The sequence below is a fragment of the Pseudorasbora parva genome, chromosome 15 (genome assembly GCF_024679245.1).
Source record: "Pseudorasbora parva isolate DD20220531a chromosome 15, ASM2467924v1, whole genome shotgun sequence".
Lineage (NCBI taxonomy): Eukaryota > Metazoa > Chordata > Actinopteri > Cypriniformes > Gobionidae > Pseudorasbora > Pseudorasbora parva.
In genome coordinates, this window is record NC_090186.1 from 42,155,129 (window position 1) to 42,174,100 (window position 18,972).

General features: G+C 37.7%; 1 protein-coding gene and 1 long non-coding RNA gene across 2 annotated transcripts in view; one reads left to right on the forward strand and one right to left on the reverse strand.

Moving 5' to 3' along the window:
* Nucleotides 1-3,724: 3,724 nt before the first annotated feature.
* The window catches only part of tmem121ab (transmembrane protein 121Ab), a 76,457-nt gene continuing 61,209 nt past the window's right edge, over nt 3,725-18,972 (reverse strand). Inside the window, exon 2 of the mRNA XM_067418205.1 lies at nt 3,725-6,987. Coding sequence (XP_067274306.1) covers nt 4,451-5,401 — 951 coding nt within the window. The 5' untranslated portion in view covers nt 5,402-6,987 and the 3' untranslated portion in view covers nt 3,725-4,450. The remainder of the gene's footprint in view (nt 6,988-18,972) is intronic.
* Nucleotides 15,252-18,972, forward strand: part of LOC137041661 (uncharacterized) — an 82,844-nt gene continuing 79,123 nt past the window's right edge. The window contains exon 1 of the long non-coding RNA XR_010898135.1: nt 15,252-15,302. This is a non-coding gene — a long non-coding RNA (uncharacterized lncRNA). The remainder of the gene's footprint in view (nt 15,303-18,972) is intronic.

Here is an 18,972-nt window from a genome sequence, read left to right on the forward strand (position 1 = left end):
ACATCTGAACGTGGTTTATTGATGCATTTCAAATGATGTTCCTTCATCTCTTTGCTCTTCATACAGTGTGAACTATAACAAGTGTGTCTCCCAGCATTGTGCACAAAAATCAATTCCAGTTCATTTGACATTTTATAATAGCAGATCCATAATATTTGCACTCTCAGATTTATAATTTTTTCAATTCTATCACTTTTTGCATTTACAGTATAAATATTTTGGTAAACAGCCACACTACTGAATTATAGATCACAGTGTAATGCTGCAGGGCTGAAGGTTAAGGCTGAATCTTTAATATTTATCAAAGAAAATAACACAAAATATATATTTTTTGCACAGTAATATATGTAACTGTGGGCTCTCACTGCATCCACTTCTCAGGGATGCACATGATATTTACATATTTGGGAGTCAGAGAAAGTTTCTGGAATATAATATTACAACATATTCATTATGTTGTCAGATGTTAATTGCACTTATTGTGTTTCAACCATGTAATTTTTATCCAGTTAACTTTTGTCATCCAAAAATAAACCTGTATACATGTATGTGTGTGTATGTATTTCTTAATATTGTGTTGGTCCCTCTTTGGCTGCCAACACAGCCCTGACCCGTCGAGGCATGGACTCCTCTAGACCCCTGAAGGTGTGCTGTGGTATCTGGCACCAAGCTGTTAGCAGCAGATCCTTTAAGTCCAGTAAGTTGTGAGGTGGGGCCTCCATGGATCAGACTTGTTTGTTCAGCTCATCCCACAGATGCTCGATTGGATTGAGATCTGGGGAATTTGGAGGCCGAGTCAACGCCTCAAACTCGTTGTGCTCCTCAAACCATTCCTGAAGCATTTGTGCTTTGTGTCAGGAGCATTATCCTGCTGGAAGAGCCACAGCCACCAGAATACCGTTTCCATGAAAGGCTGAACATGGTCTCAGCAATGCTTAGGTAGGTGGAGCGTGTCAAAGTAACATCCACATGGATGGAGGAGCCAAGGTTTCCCAGCAGAACATTGCCCAAAGCATCACACTGCCTCCGCCAGCTCGCCTTCTTCCCATAGTGCATCCTGGGGCCATGTGTTCCCCAGGTAAGTGATGCACACGCACCAGACCCTCTATGTGATTTAAAAGAAAACTTCTGGAGCAGTTTGAGCTCCAGTAGCTCGTCTGTTTGATCGGACCACACGGGCCAGCCTTCGCTCCCCACGTGCATCAATGAGCCTTGGCCGCCCATGACCACTGTTCCTTCCTTGGAGCACTTTTGATAGATACTGACCACTGCAGACCGGGAACAGCCCACAAGAGCTGCAGTTTTGGAGATGCTCTGACCCAATCGTCTAGCCGTCACAATTTGGCCCTTGTCAAACTCGCTTAAATCCCTAGACTTAGCAATTTTTCCTGCTTCTAACACATCAACTTTGAGGACAAAATGTTCACTCGCTGCCTAATATATCCCACATGCTAACAGATGCTGTGATGAAGAGATCATCAGAGATAAATAATGTTATATTGGTCATAATGTTGTGTGTGTGTCTTATGTATATATATAATATTAGTTCTGCTTAAGCATCACTTTCTCCTTTTAATTTAAATATTTTCTTTTCAGCAATTATAATATAGGCAACATATATGAAATATGACTAGTAATTTCATTAAAATTGTTTTAAAGGGACAATTGGAACAATTCAGTGTTGGAATTCATTCTTCTATCATAATTTAAATGATAGTTATACTAATAGAAACACTATATTTTTAATTGCAAAAATGTATAAACATATCTAAAAAACTTTGCAGTTAGGAAATGCATTTTTACAATTTCACTGAAAAAACATGAAATACGCAATCCATCTTGTTTTATTCTAAATAGTGTTGATGTGAAGTAAATGGTATGTTGCCATATGAAACATTGTAAGTCTACGGTAAAGGGGTATTCAAGCTGTCAGATGGTGGGTGGACGCTAAAGTAGAGAAATTCTTAAAAAGCACAATACGCAGTGAAGTGAGTCAACGCCACCCAAGACCGCCCACCATATGCAGGTGGCAATAAATTCATGTTGTTGAAATGGAAAACATCAGCTTGCTACATATGCTGAATAAATCGGACGTGGATAGTAAATGGTTTTCGCACTGCGTACAGAGAGAAGAGTGTCTAGGTCTTAGTGTTTTAGGAATCAGTTTCACGCTGTGTGGCTCTAGAAAGGTGAGTCCCTGCTGATGGGGGCCATGCGTAATTTATTTCATTTTCCCAGATGCCATTTACTCTGCCATCTGCTTCCGAAGACACGGTGTGTTTACTCAAATATTAGAGGAACTGATTTAAACAAGGGCTGAAATAGAAGTGTGTGATCATCTGTACAAAAAGAGCACTGCAAAAAAAAAAAAAAAAAAATATATATATATATATTTTTTGTCTTGCTTTCCAGTACAAATATCTAAACATTTATAAATATAATGTGCAGAAATAGTGGATGCAGGACACTATTGTTTATTTCTGTAACTGAGGATGGCTAAACAATGTAAACTGACATATTATACCCAAAAATGCTTCATACAGTGACTACCGGTCATACTTATTAAAATTTGGGACCAAAATGATTCAGACACTTTGACCTGAGCATGTTTTGTGTTTTTTCTTTAATTGCTAATGTGACCTTTGACCCCACAGACTGAACAAAATGAAGCATTGCTTGGTCATTGGCTGAGCTAAATTGGTATTATCTAATTTTGTTGGTAAATTTAACAGCTGAATGGTTGGTTGTAATCCATTACATTCCTTTCTATCAAAGTTATCTGACATTATACAAATTATTTTGTTCTGACACAGTTTAGCTGTGAGGCTGTCCTATTTTAATAATTATCATTTTCTAAACCATAGCCAATAAACTGCAGTTAATGTGAGAAAGACTTGGAATACATTTTTGTTTGAATGTATTTCTAAATTGATTTCTTTTTAGCTGGGTCAATTGTCAAAAAATGTCAAAAATGAATACAAATGCCCACAAATTCATGATTGAAAAAAAAAGAGGAAAAAAAAGTAATTGAATGAAATCGTGATATTTGTTTACTGTTTTAACATGATAATCAAGCAATATCATCATGATCAAGAATGCTGTTTTCTCAAATATGAGCACGATTGCAAACAGGATTTCACATAAACGTTCAATAAACAATTTTATTTTTAAAACATTAATCTCAACATTATCAATGCAGTTGTAATTGTACCAACTCAGATGCAGCTTCTGTCCCACCATATTTTATAACATTTTCTAACTAAACTATAGTGAATAAACTGATAATTTGAGAGAATGTTGAAAGTGTCTGAATACGTTTTGGTTCGATTGTACATTTGCTTACTCATTGTCATTGATCACAAGATGTTGCAGGCCCTAACAATATAATATTTTCCGTAAAAAGTTTTCTTTAAAGCTGAAAATAATTATTTTCATCAAATATCGTGTAATCAAAATATTGAATTTACTTTTGCTAATATGTTTTATATAAAGGTCCTAAATGGCCATTTTCCTAATTCTACAACATTTAATACATTTTAAAAAAATGACCTTTATCTAATAAAAATGTGACCATAGATATTGTGTCAATTATCTCCCACAAGCCACAACTATGTAAAATACAGGAAAGTATGTTACTTCTTATGTGAAGAAGTAAGAAATCACATTTTTGTATTTTGTTAGCATAAAACCCTTCAAGCAATTGTTTTTTTTATTCATTTTTATTAAACACAGCAGAGTCCTCAAACAAAAATGTAAAAAAACAAGTACACAAGTGGTATATATAATAATAATGAGGATGATAATAATAATAATAATAATTCATATATTCCAATCAAATGGAAGTGCATTTAAGTATTTATTTCCTAAGAAATTCCATATAGTCATCGGATAAAAATGTCTTACTTTCTTATTCATTCTCATTTCTGTAATGTCATCAACACATCATAAAACACGAGCGCAAACACATACTGCAGGCATGTAGGACTACTCCTCAACATTTGGTCATGGTCATGATCATCAACCTCATCTATCTATTTCCCTCAATAATGAACTCATTAAAGTCTAGCTCCACCGTTCTGTACTTGCAAGAGAAGCAAATCAGACGGACACAAAAAAGTGGATGTGGGAACAAGAGTTTGGTCTCAAACTGGAAAACATTTTTGCACCACAGTCACTCCACTACTGTACAGAAAGTAAACAGCACTTCTTAGCTAACTGTGGAGAAGATGGAGGAGAACAAATGATAAAACACTGAATGTTTTCCTTTGAACAACACTGCTCAAAATTCGCTGATTTACCTCAGTCATAAACAGGACGGAGCACCTTATAATGCTGAAATGTACCAAAGTACCCCAAAACAGTTAATCAGTTAACATCTCTTGGCTCAAATGCTCCTTGTTGGCTCCAAGTTCAATTGGGTCAAATAAAAGACTCCATTTTGGTTCCTTGGTCATGTATCCATGATCTCCCGTGCTGGAGTGGGTTCATGTGGGAGGCTTGTAGCATTCGGAAGAGCTTGTCCGTGTCCCACAGAGTTCTGCTGGACTTCCATGGGAATTCCGGTTGCATTCTCTCGATTTGGGAATTCTCGCGTCTGTTTTCGGTATTCAAGAAAGGTGCACGCCTTGGTTGCGATGGCCACCACGTTCTTGCCGACGAAGATGGTGGAAACCCGGCTGTCCTGAAAGAGCACCATGTTGACACCACGTATGAGGATGGTGACAATGTTGATGGTGACCAGACTGAGAAGAGGGTAGAGCATCATCTTCTGGGGGGACACGTGGTCGCCCTGCACGCTGATCTCGCTCAGGGACACGCAGGGAAGAATCAGAAGCAAAATGTAGCAGTAGAAGAACATTAAACCTTCAGCCCAAATGGGCAAACCCGTCCGCTGTGGCTCCCAAAGGTTTGCCTGCATATCGAGCAGATCCAGCAAGTCCAAAGCCACCCAGAAGAGTCGACCCCTCATGTCCTCCTTCCTCCTAAAGGTACGGACGTATTCCATGCTGTCTAGAGCCACCAGAACCAGGTAGAGGCCTGGCACACAAATAGACAGCAATAAAGTCAAAGCTTTCCGGGCGACAGTCTCCAAACTCTTGCGGTCAGCCTTACAGTTCTGGAAGACAAAGTAAAGCTTGATCTCCAGAACAAAAATATAGAGGAACCACAGGATCATGGCGTATCCTCGTCGAGCTGTCCGCACTTCTGCTCCAACCCAAACCGCCACATAGCGGAGGACGATGAGAAAGCAGACGTCCCCGACCAGGACAATAATACAGACGCCTATCTTTCGTGGGCCCTGGTTCTGCTCCACCAGGTAGGCGTCCATGAAGGCCATGCTGGTCATGATCACAAAGGTGGTAAGACATACATGTCGCTTATCTGGTGGTGGCAACACCATGCTGAGGGCCACCACCACATGCACTCACTCACAGTAATGTCGTCCGATCTGTTGCACTTGGGTTCAACTTATTCTCAATGTTGCAGGTCAAGATTTGCTGGACTGGTTGGAGTGGCTGTTTTTCCATCCCAGTTTGGTGAAATTTGAAGGCATTTGCGTGTCCAGTATTCCGTAATCTTGACCCAGTAACAAAGTTTAAAGAACCACTAATAAACAATTTCTTCCAACTGATAGTTTGACTCGATGCTTTGCAGGGGTCGTATTTATTGTAAATCTGAAGAAGCAGTGTTAAATGATACAAAGTTACGAAAAAAAGTCCAATGCAGGATTACTTTGCAATGGAAATGCAACTCCTTGAAGACCTTGCTTCAAGCTTTGCTGGGCTGCTCAAAGCAGCTGTTTTTTCATCCCAGTTTGGTGAACTTTTAAGGCATTTGCATATCCAATATCATAAACTTGACCCAGGAACAAAGTGAAAAGAACTTCAGCCAGTTGCTCCAGACTGACAGTTTGACTCGATGCTTTGCAAGGGTCGGATTGATTGCAAATCTGAAGAAGCAGTGTTAAAAGATACAATGTTACAAAAAATCCAATGCAGGATTACTTTGCAATGGAAATGCAACTCTTAAAGACTGAAGAGACCTTGTTTCAAGCTTTGCTTTGCTGTTTGCTGTTTTTTTTATCCCCGGTTGGTGAACTTTAAAGGCATTTGCATTTCCAATATCATAAACTTGACCCAGGAACGAAGTGAAAAGAACTTATTCTACAGAAAGCCAATTGCTCCACACTGACAGTTTGATTTACACTGCTTTGCAAGGGTTGTATTGATTGTAAATCTGGAGAAGAAGTGTTAAATGATACAAAAGAGTTGCAGAGCAGGATTACTTTGCAATGGAAATGCGACTCTTGAAGACCAAAGAGACCTGGTTTCACAATCTTGGTCTTGGCAGATGATTCTCCTCTGACACGCTAAATGGAAGAGAAATATGCCCATTAATCAGCAGGGTTGTATTGATCCGGTTAGACCGCACGCCTGACCGACCTCAGCATTCTCAATGAGACGCCATAACTTTCCTCTTTCACGGTCATGCAATTGGAAGGTGATGTGAGGATACATGGGCTTTCCCGGAAGCCTTGCATGCATTTGCTGGATTGTGAGTTGGTCGTATTTCTTGTGGCATGAAGGGAACTTTGAGGTGCGCTTTGAGATAATTGAGGGCAAGCACTGAATGTTCAGACTGTGGATACTTAGCAATTCCAGAGTCAGAGCTCTTCAGGCTAAGTACAGTTGTGGTAGGTCGTTTTTCTTTGTAGCAGGAAGGTAACTTTAAAGAAAATGGAGCCCAGGAACCAAATGTTCAGACTGTAGATACTCAGCAATTACAGAGCAACATTTGTTTTTGTCTGCCAATGCAGAATCACTCAGCAGTGGAAAATTGACTCTTGAGGGCTGGTGGTCTCTATCCATAGATCATTCAGACACAGGGTCAGTGGCTCCAGGGGCTCCACATCTGTCTATGGCTCCCCCAGGGGGAATCTCTTTTACTGGGCTTCAGTTTCATCCTCGCCTGCTCTTCTGACACAACCTAGAAAGAGAGAAGTAAGGAGAAGAGCTGTCAGCACAAAGTGGATAATAAATCACGGATTACTGCTAGGAGCCAAAAGCACATCCGGCCCTGCCATTGTGTCAGCATCATTTAAAGACATGTGATAACAACATTGTGGAAACACATGGCCACGTATTCATTTGCACTTTTTATTAATACGGGCTTACAAAACTGTATAATCCATGACAATATTCCAGCATGGATTTTAACTCAAATGAAGGACTGAGAGAAAAAGCTGGAAGAATATACTCAAACCTTTTTTTCCCCATAGATATAGTTTTTGAGGCTTATAATTTGGTCTTTTGGTTAATACGTTATAAATGCATGTCATTTTTTTTTTAATACATGGATGACATCAGGGTGGGAAATTAGCACCAGCCAAGGGCGGGTACTTTTTCAAACTGGCGGGTGACTTTGCCATGTATACCAGCCACAGTGGCGGGTGAATTGTAAAAAATATTTTTACTGGTTAGTTACTACTTCAAACATTTATTGTAACGGATTCGACAGCTTTTGTCAAAGAATGATGTTACTATTCACAATAATGCACCTTGGTCGAGTAACTCATTTCATGATTCTGACAGTTTCTGCCATTGAAATGACTGGGGAAAAGTGTCCCAATCAACCCGAATTCACCCTATACTATGCTAATGCACTTTCTTTTATAGATTTGAATTCTGGAGAAAGTGGCTGGTAAAAAATATAAGTGGCTGGTAAAATTGGGCATCCACCAGCCACTGTGGCTAGTGGGCAAAAAAGTGAATTTCCCACCGGATGACATGTTTTTGATCTTTGACTTCTCTAATCACAGATGAATATTTCATTGCTCAAAACTGCTCTTTCATTTTTTAGCAGACATAACTCTGTTTTCATTAATGTTTATTTTAAGTGTATTTTAACTTTTTCTCTGATGTTTCTCATAATTCCTTAGAAAATAGATGTGATTGACTCGATAGCCTCATAGATTAAGAGTACAGAGCTATAAAATGCAGCTCAGATCATTTGATATTAATTTAAGGTTCACACTGGGCTATGATATTTGATTGCAAACTTTGGTCTCTTCGCAAAACAAATTACTTGCGTCTTTTATTTGAGAGTCAGCAGATCATCACATATATGTTTTTTCTTTTCATTATGCTTGAAATTTAGTTGAGGGAAAGGAGGCCACTTATTTTTTTCAACAGTAATTAAATCTTGCTATCTAAGATACACACTTAAAATGATTCACAAGACACCAACACAAAGACAAATAAAAGATACTCTGAGACAGGGATGTCCAAAACCTTTTTAAAAATGGGCCAGATTGGGTGTTGTTGACACTGTTGGGGGCTGCATAATTATACTCAAATATTACCAATATTAGCCAATATGTTTTTCTCTTTTACAAATGCACATTTGACAGTAGCTTGAGTTGGAACAGATGTACCCTAAATGTATTTTCATTAACACTTTGTGGTCGAGTGATGCCACTGGTCAGCAAGTAGACACTTGTGTCTTTGGGACATAGCTAGTAAATGGCCTGTGTGTGGGGTGTGTAGCTAGCAGGATGAGGATGAGGGACCGGGAGAACTGGTAGCGCTCATTATCAATCATGCCACCGACCTCGTGCCATTCTCTTACTTTCCTCGGCCTCATACTGCTTTTGGCACGTTTCTCACAAGCAACAGAAATGCTAGCGCTTATCAGTTATTAAACTCAGTTTAATTTTGCAACACCTGGCCTAAAATCTAGTGTTGACACCATGAAACTGCATGCTTTGTAAATTATCCGTGGCAGGCCACATGTAATTTATTTTAATAGACAAGCTGCGGGCCGTTTGAAAATCATCCCCGGCTGTAATCGGCTCGCAGGTCGGAGCTTGGACTCCCCTGCTCTAAGGTACTGTTTCTTTTTCAAGACTGATGTTAAAACAAATATAAGTATAGTGGTAGTCTGTTGAGCCAAAAATGTAATTACTAATCATGTGTTTGATGGATTTATGCAGGTCAATAAACGTCCATCATTAATAATTCAAGCTGAGAGACTCTGGAACTGTGTTTGGAGATTCATTTAGACCAACCTGTTTAATATTCACACACCGAGCCGCTGGCGTTTGTCTGATAGCCAAGGTCGCAGGAGTGCTAATCAACACACTGGGCTGACATTTCACAAAAATTAAGCACAAATAATGAAAAACCCGACACAACACGCAGCTAGCCGAATCTCATCTGCTTCTTCTAGATTCAAATATCATTCCCAACAATGGAAAATACTACAATGAAAAAACAGTTGAAGTAAAATCAGGTAATTGGAGTGTGTTTTTAACACAGACCATCAGGAGATGAGTTAAGCTTTCTGTCATGTCCAACACAATCTTATTAGCATTTGGCAGAGCACACAGATAGCAGACATAGATCTCATTTCTATGCTTGTCAGCTCAGAACGGGGGCAGATTTAAATCAATGTAATAGTCCTCAGAATGATGCATGAGTGATCACCTTGGGCTTTCTGTAGATACGTCACTCCGATCAAGCATCAGACCACGATTATGCCACTTGAAAAAGAAAACACTGAATGTGATGTTTTTTTTCCAGTATTCTTTATGTAGGAGAAAAAATAATCTTCAATTTGGTTTCTTTCAATTAACCAAATAATTTCATGCAAAGGCATGACATTAGTATGTATCAGGCCTGTCACGATGAGCGATAAGTCATCTGAAAGTGGTTATTCGATATAATCGCTATTAATTGGCGTAACAATAATTGTGCAGTTAATTTCAATGACATTTTGCCAAAGAATAGGAAAAACACTGCTGTAATAGATAGTCAAAAAGTTAGTCAAAGGTCTTACTACAAAATACAAAATAAAGGTCTGTGGGTTTAATCAGACTATTATAAATTATATTTCACAGCATTAAAGTAAATCATGTGGGTCTATTTTATTGTAATTTTTATTATTATAAGCTTGCACTGTAAGTGGCCTTTAATTTAATCGTTATTTACAAGTATTGCAATCATGCACTGTAAAAAAATATTTAGAAAAAAAGTTTCCTGGTTGCCTTAAAATTGAGTTCATTGAAATTAAAATTTTGAGTTAATACAATGAACATTTTTTGAGATTCGACAACCTTTATTAAAATATTATTAAAAGATTTTGTAAGCACATTGGGTAATTGTGTGTTTTATTTCTGATGATGCAGTGAAACATGCCAAATAGTGCTATTTTCATGAATTATCAATTTTTTTTATGTGGTTCAGATACAATAATATTTTGAGTTTCTATTTATTAAACAAATTTCTGTCATTTGTATCAACTCAAATTTTTAATTGCAATAAACTCAAAATTTTAAGGCAACCAGGTTACTTACTTTTTTTAAGTTAAAACAACAAAAACCAACACATTTTTGTTACAGTGGACAGGCCTAGTAAGCATACTGTCATTTTTAATATTTAATTAATTTCAGTAAAGCAAATTCTATACTTAGATGTTAAAAATAGTAAAATATTTAAATTACAAATTAAAAGCCAAATTTTACATTATATTTTATATTAAAGAAATGAGAACTTCAATGTGTTTAATAACAAAATAATCTTAATGGTGCAAAAATAGGAATAATTTTGTTTATGCAAAATGTAACTTAAAATTTGTATTGTCACAGGCATGAGACTGATCTAAATGAAATCATAGAAATAAACCTTAAAAGCTGAAAGGTTACTCTTTGCAAACTCACAAATTAGATGTCAGTTTCTTCTAGATGGAGAAGTTTGACTCCTGAGGAATCTCGCATACGTCTCCTAAAGTTTCAGCAGATTTTCTAAGGCATCAAAGTCTGCAATCAAAAGTCTCAAGATCTCAATATAAGCTCAACCATTTCTCATCAAACAGTATGCTGCTCTCCATATTCATTTTATATCTTAATATGCTCACTATAAATTAACAACTGACTCATTTGTGTCTACTTTTATTTCAGCAAAGGGATTTTAAAAGAAACGTCTGTGACAGAGTTGATGCCAAAGCTGTTGCCATGTATTGATGTAACAAGCAAACCAGACAAATGTTCAAACTTTTCTCTGTGAAATCTTAATGTCTCTTCAATATGACTTCCTTCAAAGTGAAGACAAGATTATATTGAGCACAGCTGTTCTTAGACACGGACTGTTTCTCTGAGGAAATCTTTAACGTTGCCTGAATTAAACAATGAATTATGAAATACATCTTCATTTAAAGCCCTAATGCATAATGGACATCATCTGCAATATTCATTAGGATATGTAATTCAGAGAAACGCACTTTGTCAGTTGTCCTTTTCTATAGTATATCGAATGCTGCAAAATGACTCAAAATCTTCGGCATAATCGTCAAATCGGGTTAAGAAATCTTTGGGAGCTGATCAAATCCCCAGTGCCAGTTCATTTCATGGTGCAGAGGCGTTTATCAGTCCACCAGTAAACAAAATTCTTCTGAGGAAGAGCCAGGGTTTGTGAGGTTCATGGCATCAAACATTTGGAAGATATCCAGGAGTTTTATTGGAGACACTTGGTATCAAGTAAACAAGATATTCATGAGCAGAACTGAATATTAGAGATAACCGGGCAGCCTAGTGTGTGAAACGCAAAGTGATTTCATGAAAATTCATGAACTTCACCTGTGCAAAAAACGAACAGACCGTAAGTTCTTCGCCGTATTATTGTTAAGGAAGTCATGCTATAGACGATAAATAGTGAGAGCATCAAAGACTGAAATAGTAGCATTAAGCTTTTAACTTGATTTTTATCCCTTCTCCTGAGTGTGAAGATTTTTGACTGTTTACATCTCTAAATAATAATACAATAATTGCAGAAATGTACAGCGCCATGACTAAATTAAGCAGATTGCTGTTTATTATTTACTACAGTTGCTTACTTAATATACTACGGGGCTGTTGAATGCTTGATTCTGATTGGTTGATGAACGTTGTGGCGTATTGTTCAGGGAAACACGGCTAAAGTAGTTCCAGACAGTTCCAGATCCACAACGACGCCAAGCAAATAAATATAATAAACAATAGGATAAAAATGACAAATTATTTACATGAATTAATTACGGAGAGGACAGGCCGTAGGTAAGCTATCCCTTTAATAACTGCATTAATCTGCTATCAGTGGCTCAAGCTTCTGTTATTAGATCTTACTAGGCTGAGATGATTAGGATCTTACTAGGCTGAAGTGTTTTAAAGACAAAAACCTGACAGATGTCTGGAAATATACAACATCTCAACAATGTTTTGAGGTGTAGTATCTGTAAAATAAGTGTAATAATTGACTCCGGTCCATTTAATTATTAGAAAATAATGCCCACCAAAGTGGTACACCTCTGGTATGCATTATGTTTGAATTATTCTACACACCGTCATGAATTATTCCTCATTTAAAGTAAGGTGCTTTAATGGATTTTTGTAGGCTGAATTATTTGTCATGATGTGAGAACCACAGTGGCAGCAGTTTCAGAACAGCACACACAGAATGAAAGTTGCTTTTAGAAGAGGACAGGCGAGAATCCGAATGCAGCATCAGTTTATTCTTAAAAAAAAAAAGTTCATCCGGAAACAGGAACAGGAACACAACAGCTTACAAGAGGTGTAAAGACAACTGAAACTCAACACAAGTGAACAACTGAACAACTGAACACAAGGACTAACAAGGGACAGGTGAAGGCGATCAGTTACGATTGAAACTTGCAAGCTAGGCTATGAATCCTGGGATTTCTAATGACCACAGAGAGTCAAGTCCTAGGTTTAACTTCTCATCCGAAGGACGGATAAAAGTCCATTAAAAAAAATTAAAAAAAACAATGCAACCTGACCAGTGTTGGGTAAGTTACTTAAAAAAATGTATTACTAGTTACTAATTACATCTTCAATAGTGTAATGAAATACTGTACACATTACTCTCTCTGAAAAGCATTTCATTAATTATTACAAATTACTTTCTAAATATCTAAATACTTTCCTATATCAACCTCGACGTTGATTCAAGGATAGATGTAAAACTGCTCTTTTAATTCATTTAAATCAATAATATAAAACTAAATAAATTATTCTTAATAACTGAGCAAAGTATTACAAATGTGAGAAAGATACATAAAAACATGTATTTTAAAGTTAGACTTTAAATTTGGATTCCACTATTGTATTTTATATACAAATGTTCTTCAGTCTGTACACAGTATTTAGTTCAATTACATCAGTACTAAAATAAAAATAAGAGTAATCACTTACTTTATGCTTTCTCAAACAAAAAGTAATTAAATTACAGTAACTAGTTAACCCAACATGGCATGTACAGTCATGGTCAAAATAGTTGGTAATAGAACACCTGACAGATCTGCAAATATTGACCTTCTATGCCTCAAAAACATGATTTCATAATGCTCATGAAACATGCAGATGTTTTTCTGAGCACACTAAATATCAGATGAAGTGAGTCGTACTGTTTTTATCCACTTTTAACTTTAACATTCGGTTTTTCCACCTTTTTCAGCAATTACAGCAGCACATCTCTCTGGCGTAGTGTCAATATATTTCCTCTGAGAACTTCAACGCTGATGTGATCCCATGCCTTCTGCAACTGAAGCCAAAGGCTTTCCTTTGAATGTTAAATAGATCTGTCCAGTTTATTTTCCAACTCGCCCTAAATGTGCTCGATGGGGTTGAGATCCGGACTTTGACGGGGCCAGTCCATCATTTTCAATGTTCCAGCAGATTCCAGTTCACTGTTAGCTCAACGATATACATTTCTGCCCCTAATAAACTGCATTGTAGAGCAGATTTTATGTCCATAATAAAGCATCTGGCTGCCAGAGATGAATCTAACTTACCAAAAAAGCCATACCATCAAGTACGACCAGCTCAGTCAATCACCTGGCATGACTGACTGATGGCATCATTGCCGTATTAATCATCAGCAAAGTCTACTGCAACATCTGTGTGTTAGGTTTGTCAGGGAAGTACACTATGCTGTCTCCGTTATGTTAACATGGCTTCCAGATGCTACACTGGCACTTTAGTTGGCATAGCAGAGGTCCCCTGACATCTCTTTTATAGTTGTGCATATTGTATTCTCTTTCTCTGACTTTTCGTTCTGTCAGAACACGATGTGCATGGTGGATGTCTGTTTTACAAGCCATTATCAAAAGTAAACACAATAATATGGACGTTGTGCAGAGTCTCAGCATAATGAAGTAAAACGACATGTTAAATATTCATTGGAAAACTTTTTTTCTGTGGCCCGTGAGGATGTCTGAGATGTGCGTTTAGTGTCAGGATGTTTGCTCTCAGCTAGATATACACTGACTGTGCCAGATGTTTACCCAAGGGACAGTTATTTTATTCCCCCAGCAAAAATCATTTAAAATGTATATTAATTCAAAGGCATTAGCAAGGTCATGAAAATGCTCTCATTTAGTTCTGTGTAATTATTCATGGCTTATTCAGTCATTTTAAGGAAACTAGACGAGTTGGGCCATGAAATTAAATGACAAAACCCCAACACTGCTGGGCATTCATACTGAGCTGCTATTAAAATCATGTGATATCACTTCTCAGCATTGACCTGAAGTCATTTCAGAGGTAATCCAGATAATGTGCCCAGACTAGTTGAAGGTTGTTGTTACATGCTAAAGTAGGGCAAGCATCACAGTTACTTTTGCTCATACTTGGTGGTCTGCTCAAACCAAGAAACCACTTTGGCATGTAACTCACGCCAGGGCATTTGAATTTTCACCTGGCGGATGATAAAACAGCTTACTTAAAGTCACCAAGAAATATGTAAATTCTTCATTTTTGTAATATTGCTGTATTTATTAGGGGTCAAACATTATGTGTTTTTTCAGGGCCGATGTCAATACAGATTTTTACAGATCAAGTAGAACCGATATAAATGTCTGGTGTAAAAATTCTCTGAGAAATGTTAGTAAGAACATTTAATACTAATATACCATTATATACTATTATTTTACATGCAAATCAGTTTTGAAAATGACCGATATATACTGATAACCATAAAAATGCTTAATGCTGGCCAGGCCGATAATAGGTAGACCCCTAGTATTTATTACAAATTATTTATCTGTGCACACCTTCCCTACTTTGCAGCATCTCTTCTCTTCTCTGATGACGAGGGCGGGGCAACCTGCCAATCACATACGATTGACCAATAGCAAACCACAACCTTCCAATCAATTCCCAACAGATGAAATCAAGCCCCGCCCTACATTTGTTCTGTGTTCTTCACAGAAGCTGAAAAGAGTAGCGCAACCTCAGCTTCATGACTTTAAGGGTAAGCAGCTACAAACAGTAAATTATTCTCTCTTTGTCTTTTGTTGTTTGATTAACAAAGTACGAACAGCAGCCTGAATATTAGGCTGCTGTCACTTTAAGACAGAATGCACAGATCCAATATATATATATATATATATATATATATATATATATATATATATATATATATATATATATATATATATATATATATATATATATATATATATATAGTAGGGCTGTAACGATACACCAAACCCACGATTCGGTTCGTATCACGATTTTTGACCCACGGTACGATACAAACCTTGATATGGGGGGAAAAACAGTTCAAAAGATATTTTGAGGGGAAAAAAATAAATGTATTAAATAATATTTGAAAAACCTGTATAAACTGAACACCAAATAACAATATTAACTATGCAAATTATTAACAAAATACCTAAGTAAATTAAACTATATAGCCAAAGCTATAACACTTCTGTTTTCTTTGTAATAAAATACTGTTGAAAAACTAACAGAACTAAAGTCCATAGTGGAGATGATTCGAGCATTTAGAAAATTCTTCTTCAATCAATCTTACATTTACAAAGAAAAATGGTTAATGTTTTTTCGCACTGAGGTAACTGAGGCTTACTCTCTGTGGCTCTCTAGCGCGTGTTTGGACTGGGTTTGCTATTTGCCAATTGGCCGTGATATAGTGTGCGGTTATGGTCATATAGCTGTCTGTGGCACGGGACGTCCATCCATCGGTGGTGATTGCGATGGATTCAGCAGTACTCAACCCTTCCTCCACCTTAGCCTTTGTTTTCTCCAGAAGTTTTGGTAGCACATTTTGAGAGAAATGCGCCCGGCTCGGTAATGCATAACAGAGCTGGAGCACACTAAGTAAATAGGCTACTTGAATTCCTCGTTTTCAACAACCGAAAAAGGGCGCATATCCAGTGACATGATTCCAATTGCATCTGTAATTTTTTGTGCTCGATCTGAATTGGCTGGAAACTTTGCTTGGAATAAACTAGGCAGTGTAGGCTGCTGCTGTTGGGTTGTGGGGACACACTGCAAGCGTGCCGTGAGCGTCTCGGCTGCGTGGCGCGTCCGTTTTTATTTCGGCTCTCATGTTAACCGGTTAGAGTTTGCATAATGCCTGCGTGACACGCACGGAAAAAGCATGCATGCTTCAAATAGAAGAGAACGCCTATTTTTAACTCAACACACAAGCATGTTGGAAGCATTTCCAGGCAAAATAGAATAGGAAAAGATGTTTATATGTCATTTTGACACGAATGCATATTAATAAATGACATTTTCATGTTTGAAAGTCTGTAGGTTAACATAAATGCAGATACAGGCCTAATTTTAATAATAAGAAACAACATAATTATCGATTTTGAAATATTAAACCTGTCAATGCAGAACGAAATATTCTGTAGCCTATTTTGCCGTCGATACCATATATCTGTGTGGTCAATAGGCTACTGCCGACGTTTTCTTTGCGGTATCAATAGGCAATATATATTTACATCCTGTATATCAATACCAGCAGAAGCGCTGTGTCAGACACGCTTCTGGTGTGCAAAGAAAGAGACCCCGTGGCTGACACGCAACAGAAACGAAACGCTCACACCACGCTTGCAGTGTGTCTCCGGCATCTGCATGTTGGTTGTGTTGCCGGCCGGTTGGTGAAGCTTCTCGAAACACTTACGGCAAATTGTGTGGGTCTTGTCAACTACACGATTGCCATCCTTGTTCTCCACCGGCGAAATGTTGCAATACTGCTGACTTAAAAGTTGGACCTGGACAGGAAGGATAATTCTGGGAGTTGGAAGGGGTGTGTCACGATTCTGGGGTTCGTGGACCTGCATATTGCGATTTCGATTTCATATCGCATATCGTTACAGCCCTAATATATAGCCTACTGTCACACATGCGTTTACTTTCTCAGAGAAGATGCAATGGCGGATCCACTACCTTTAGTTCTATCCTTCTGAGTGTATGTCCTGAAAATGACACGGCTCAGGCTGCCCTCTGACATTTGGTATAAAGAAGCACTTGTACTGTGCATGTGTCGGTTGAGTATATTTTGGCTGCTATTCTATCGGGTTGAGGTCAGGACTCTGTGCAGGCCAGTCAAGTTCCTCGACGCCAAACTCACCGACGCTTTGTACACTGGTGCGCAGTCATGTTGGAACCGGGAAAGGGGCCATCCCCAAACTGTTCCCACAAAGTGGAGCATACAATTGTCAGAAATCGTCCCTTATACCCTTAAATAGGGCACTTTTTGAAGGGACAGTTATTTGTAGTGGTGTCCGAAACAGTCATCCACACTCATTCAGTCTCACAATGCACAGCAACAACACATTTCTTTCGTACCAAGTAAGTTTTTAAAATCCGAAAATTATCATGAATTTCAAAATGTATAAATGATTTAAACAAACTCCTTCTGCTCGTGTTTCATGAATGGCTAGAGAATACCCAAAATCGAGTCGTGCACCGAATGAAGTCCAGAACCGTCTGACCAGAAGATGGCACTGTATTATCAATTTTACAAACTGCTTTGGTCCAAAGTGGTTGAATTCAAGTTTATACATAGTTTCCGTGAGAGAGTTTAAGATTACTCTTTTTATCTTACTACTGGAGCTGCCAGATTTCAAAATTTCCAATGGTCATTAAAGAGAAAGCAAAAACTATGGAAAAGCAGCGCGCTGTCTGAATTCACAGGTTTTCATTCACTAGACTACATTAGTGGAGTGATGTAAGGAATAGTGAATGAGGATATAGGGGTCCATTTTAAACACGACTGTGCCTGAGACGGAGCAGAACGGGGAAAATTAGCTATAGCCAAGCTTTAATGTTGGTGCGACTGTCGTGTGTAGTTTGTTTAGCTCATGTTCAGATTTTTCTTCTGGCAGTTGTATTAAGGTTTTTAAAAAAAGCTGAAAAGTTGTTTTAATTTGTCATCATGATGACACAATGTGTAAGAATCATAAGCTTATTTTCTGCAATAATCCAAAACCCTGTTGGGTTTTGTCTGAACCAGGGTGATGCGAACTTAGGAGACGGCTTACAAAAAAAAACTGCCTTCAGAGACCTTTGCTTTCTTGCATTGATTTTAAATATCTCATTGGCCATTATGGAATAATTTGGGGTCTTACCATAATTAATCGCATAAATAATCCTTGAAAAACCAACTGAATACAGGCAAAAGAAAGATGTGAGTGTTTAATCAAATATGTATTAGCATGAAGACAAATCAGAATACTAAATGGATTAACGTTTACATTTAATGATTTAACAGACGCTGTTATCCAAAGTGACTTACAAATGAGGTATTATGCAACAAGAGCGATTCATCCAGGGGCACAGAGAGGCATCCCGCAATAAAAAGTCCCAAAATTGCTCAAACACACAAGCTGCATGACGCAAACAAGAGATTTTGTAAATGCATGTTCGAAATGAGGTATTCTGAGCATAATCTTTTGATTATCGATAAATGTCAGTCAGTTCAATATGCAGCTTGTTCTGATCAAGACCTGCCCACGTAAACAGGAAAACACCGTCTGACTGACATGTAAAGCAACCAGTCGCATTTAGCTTTCTACATTTTAATTAATGTCAATCATTTGTGTGAAACTTTCATTTCCAGGAGGCACATATCTTGCGTGATGATTTCATTTCACAGAAATGTC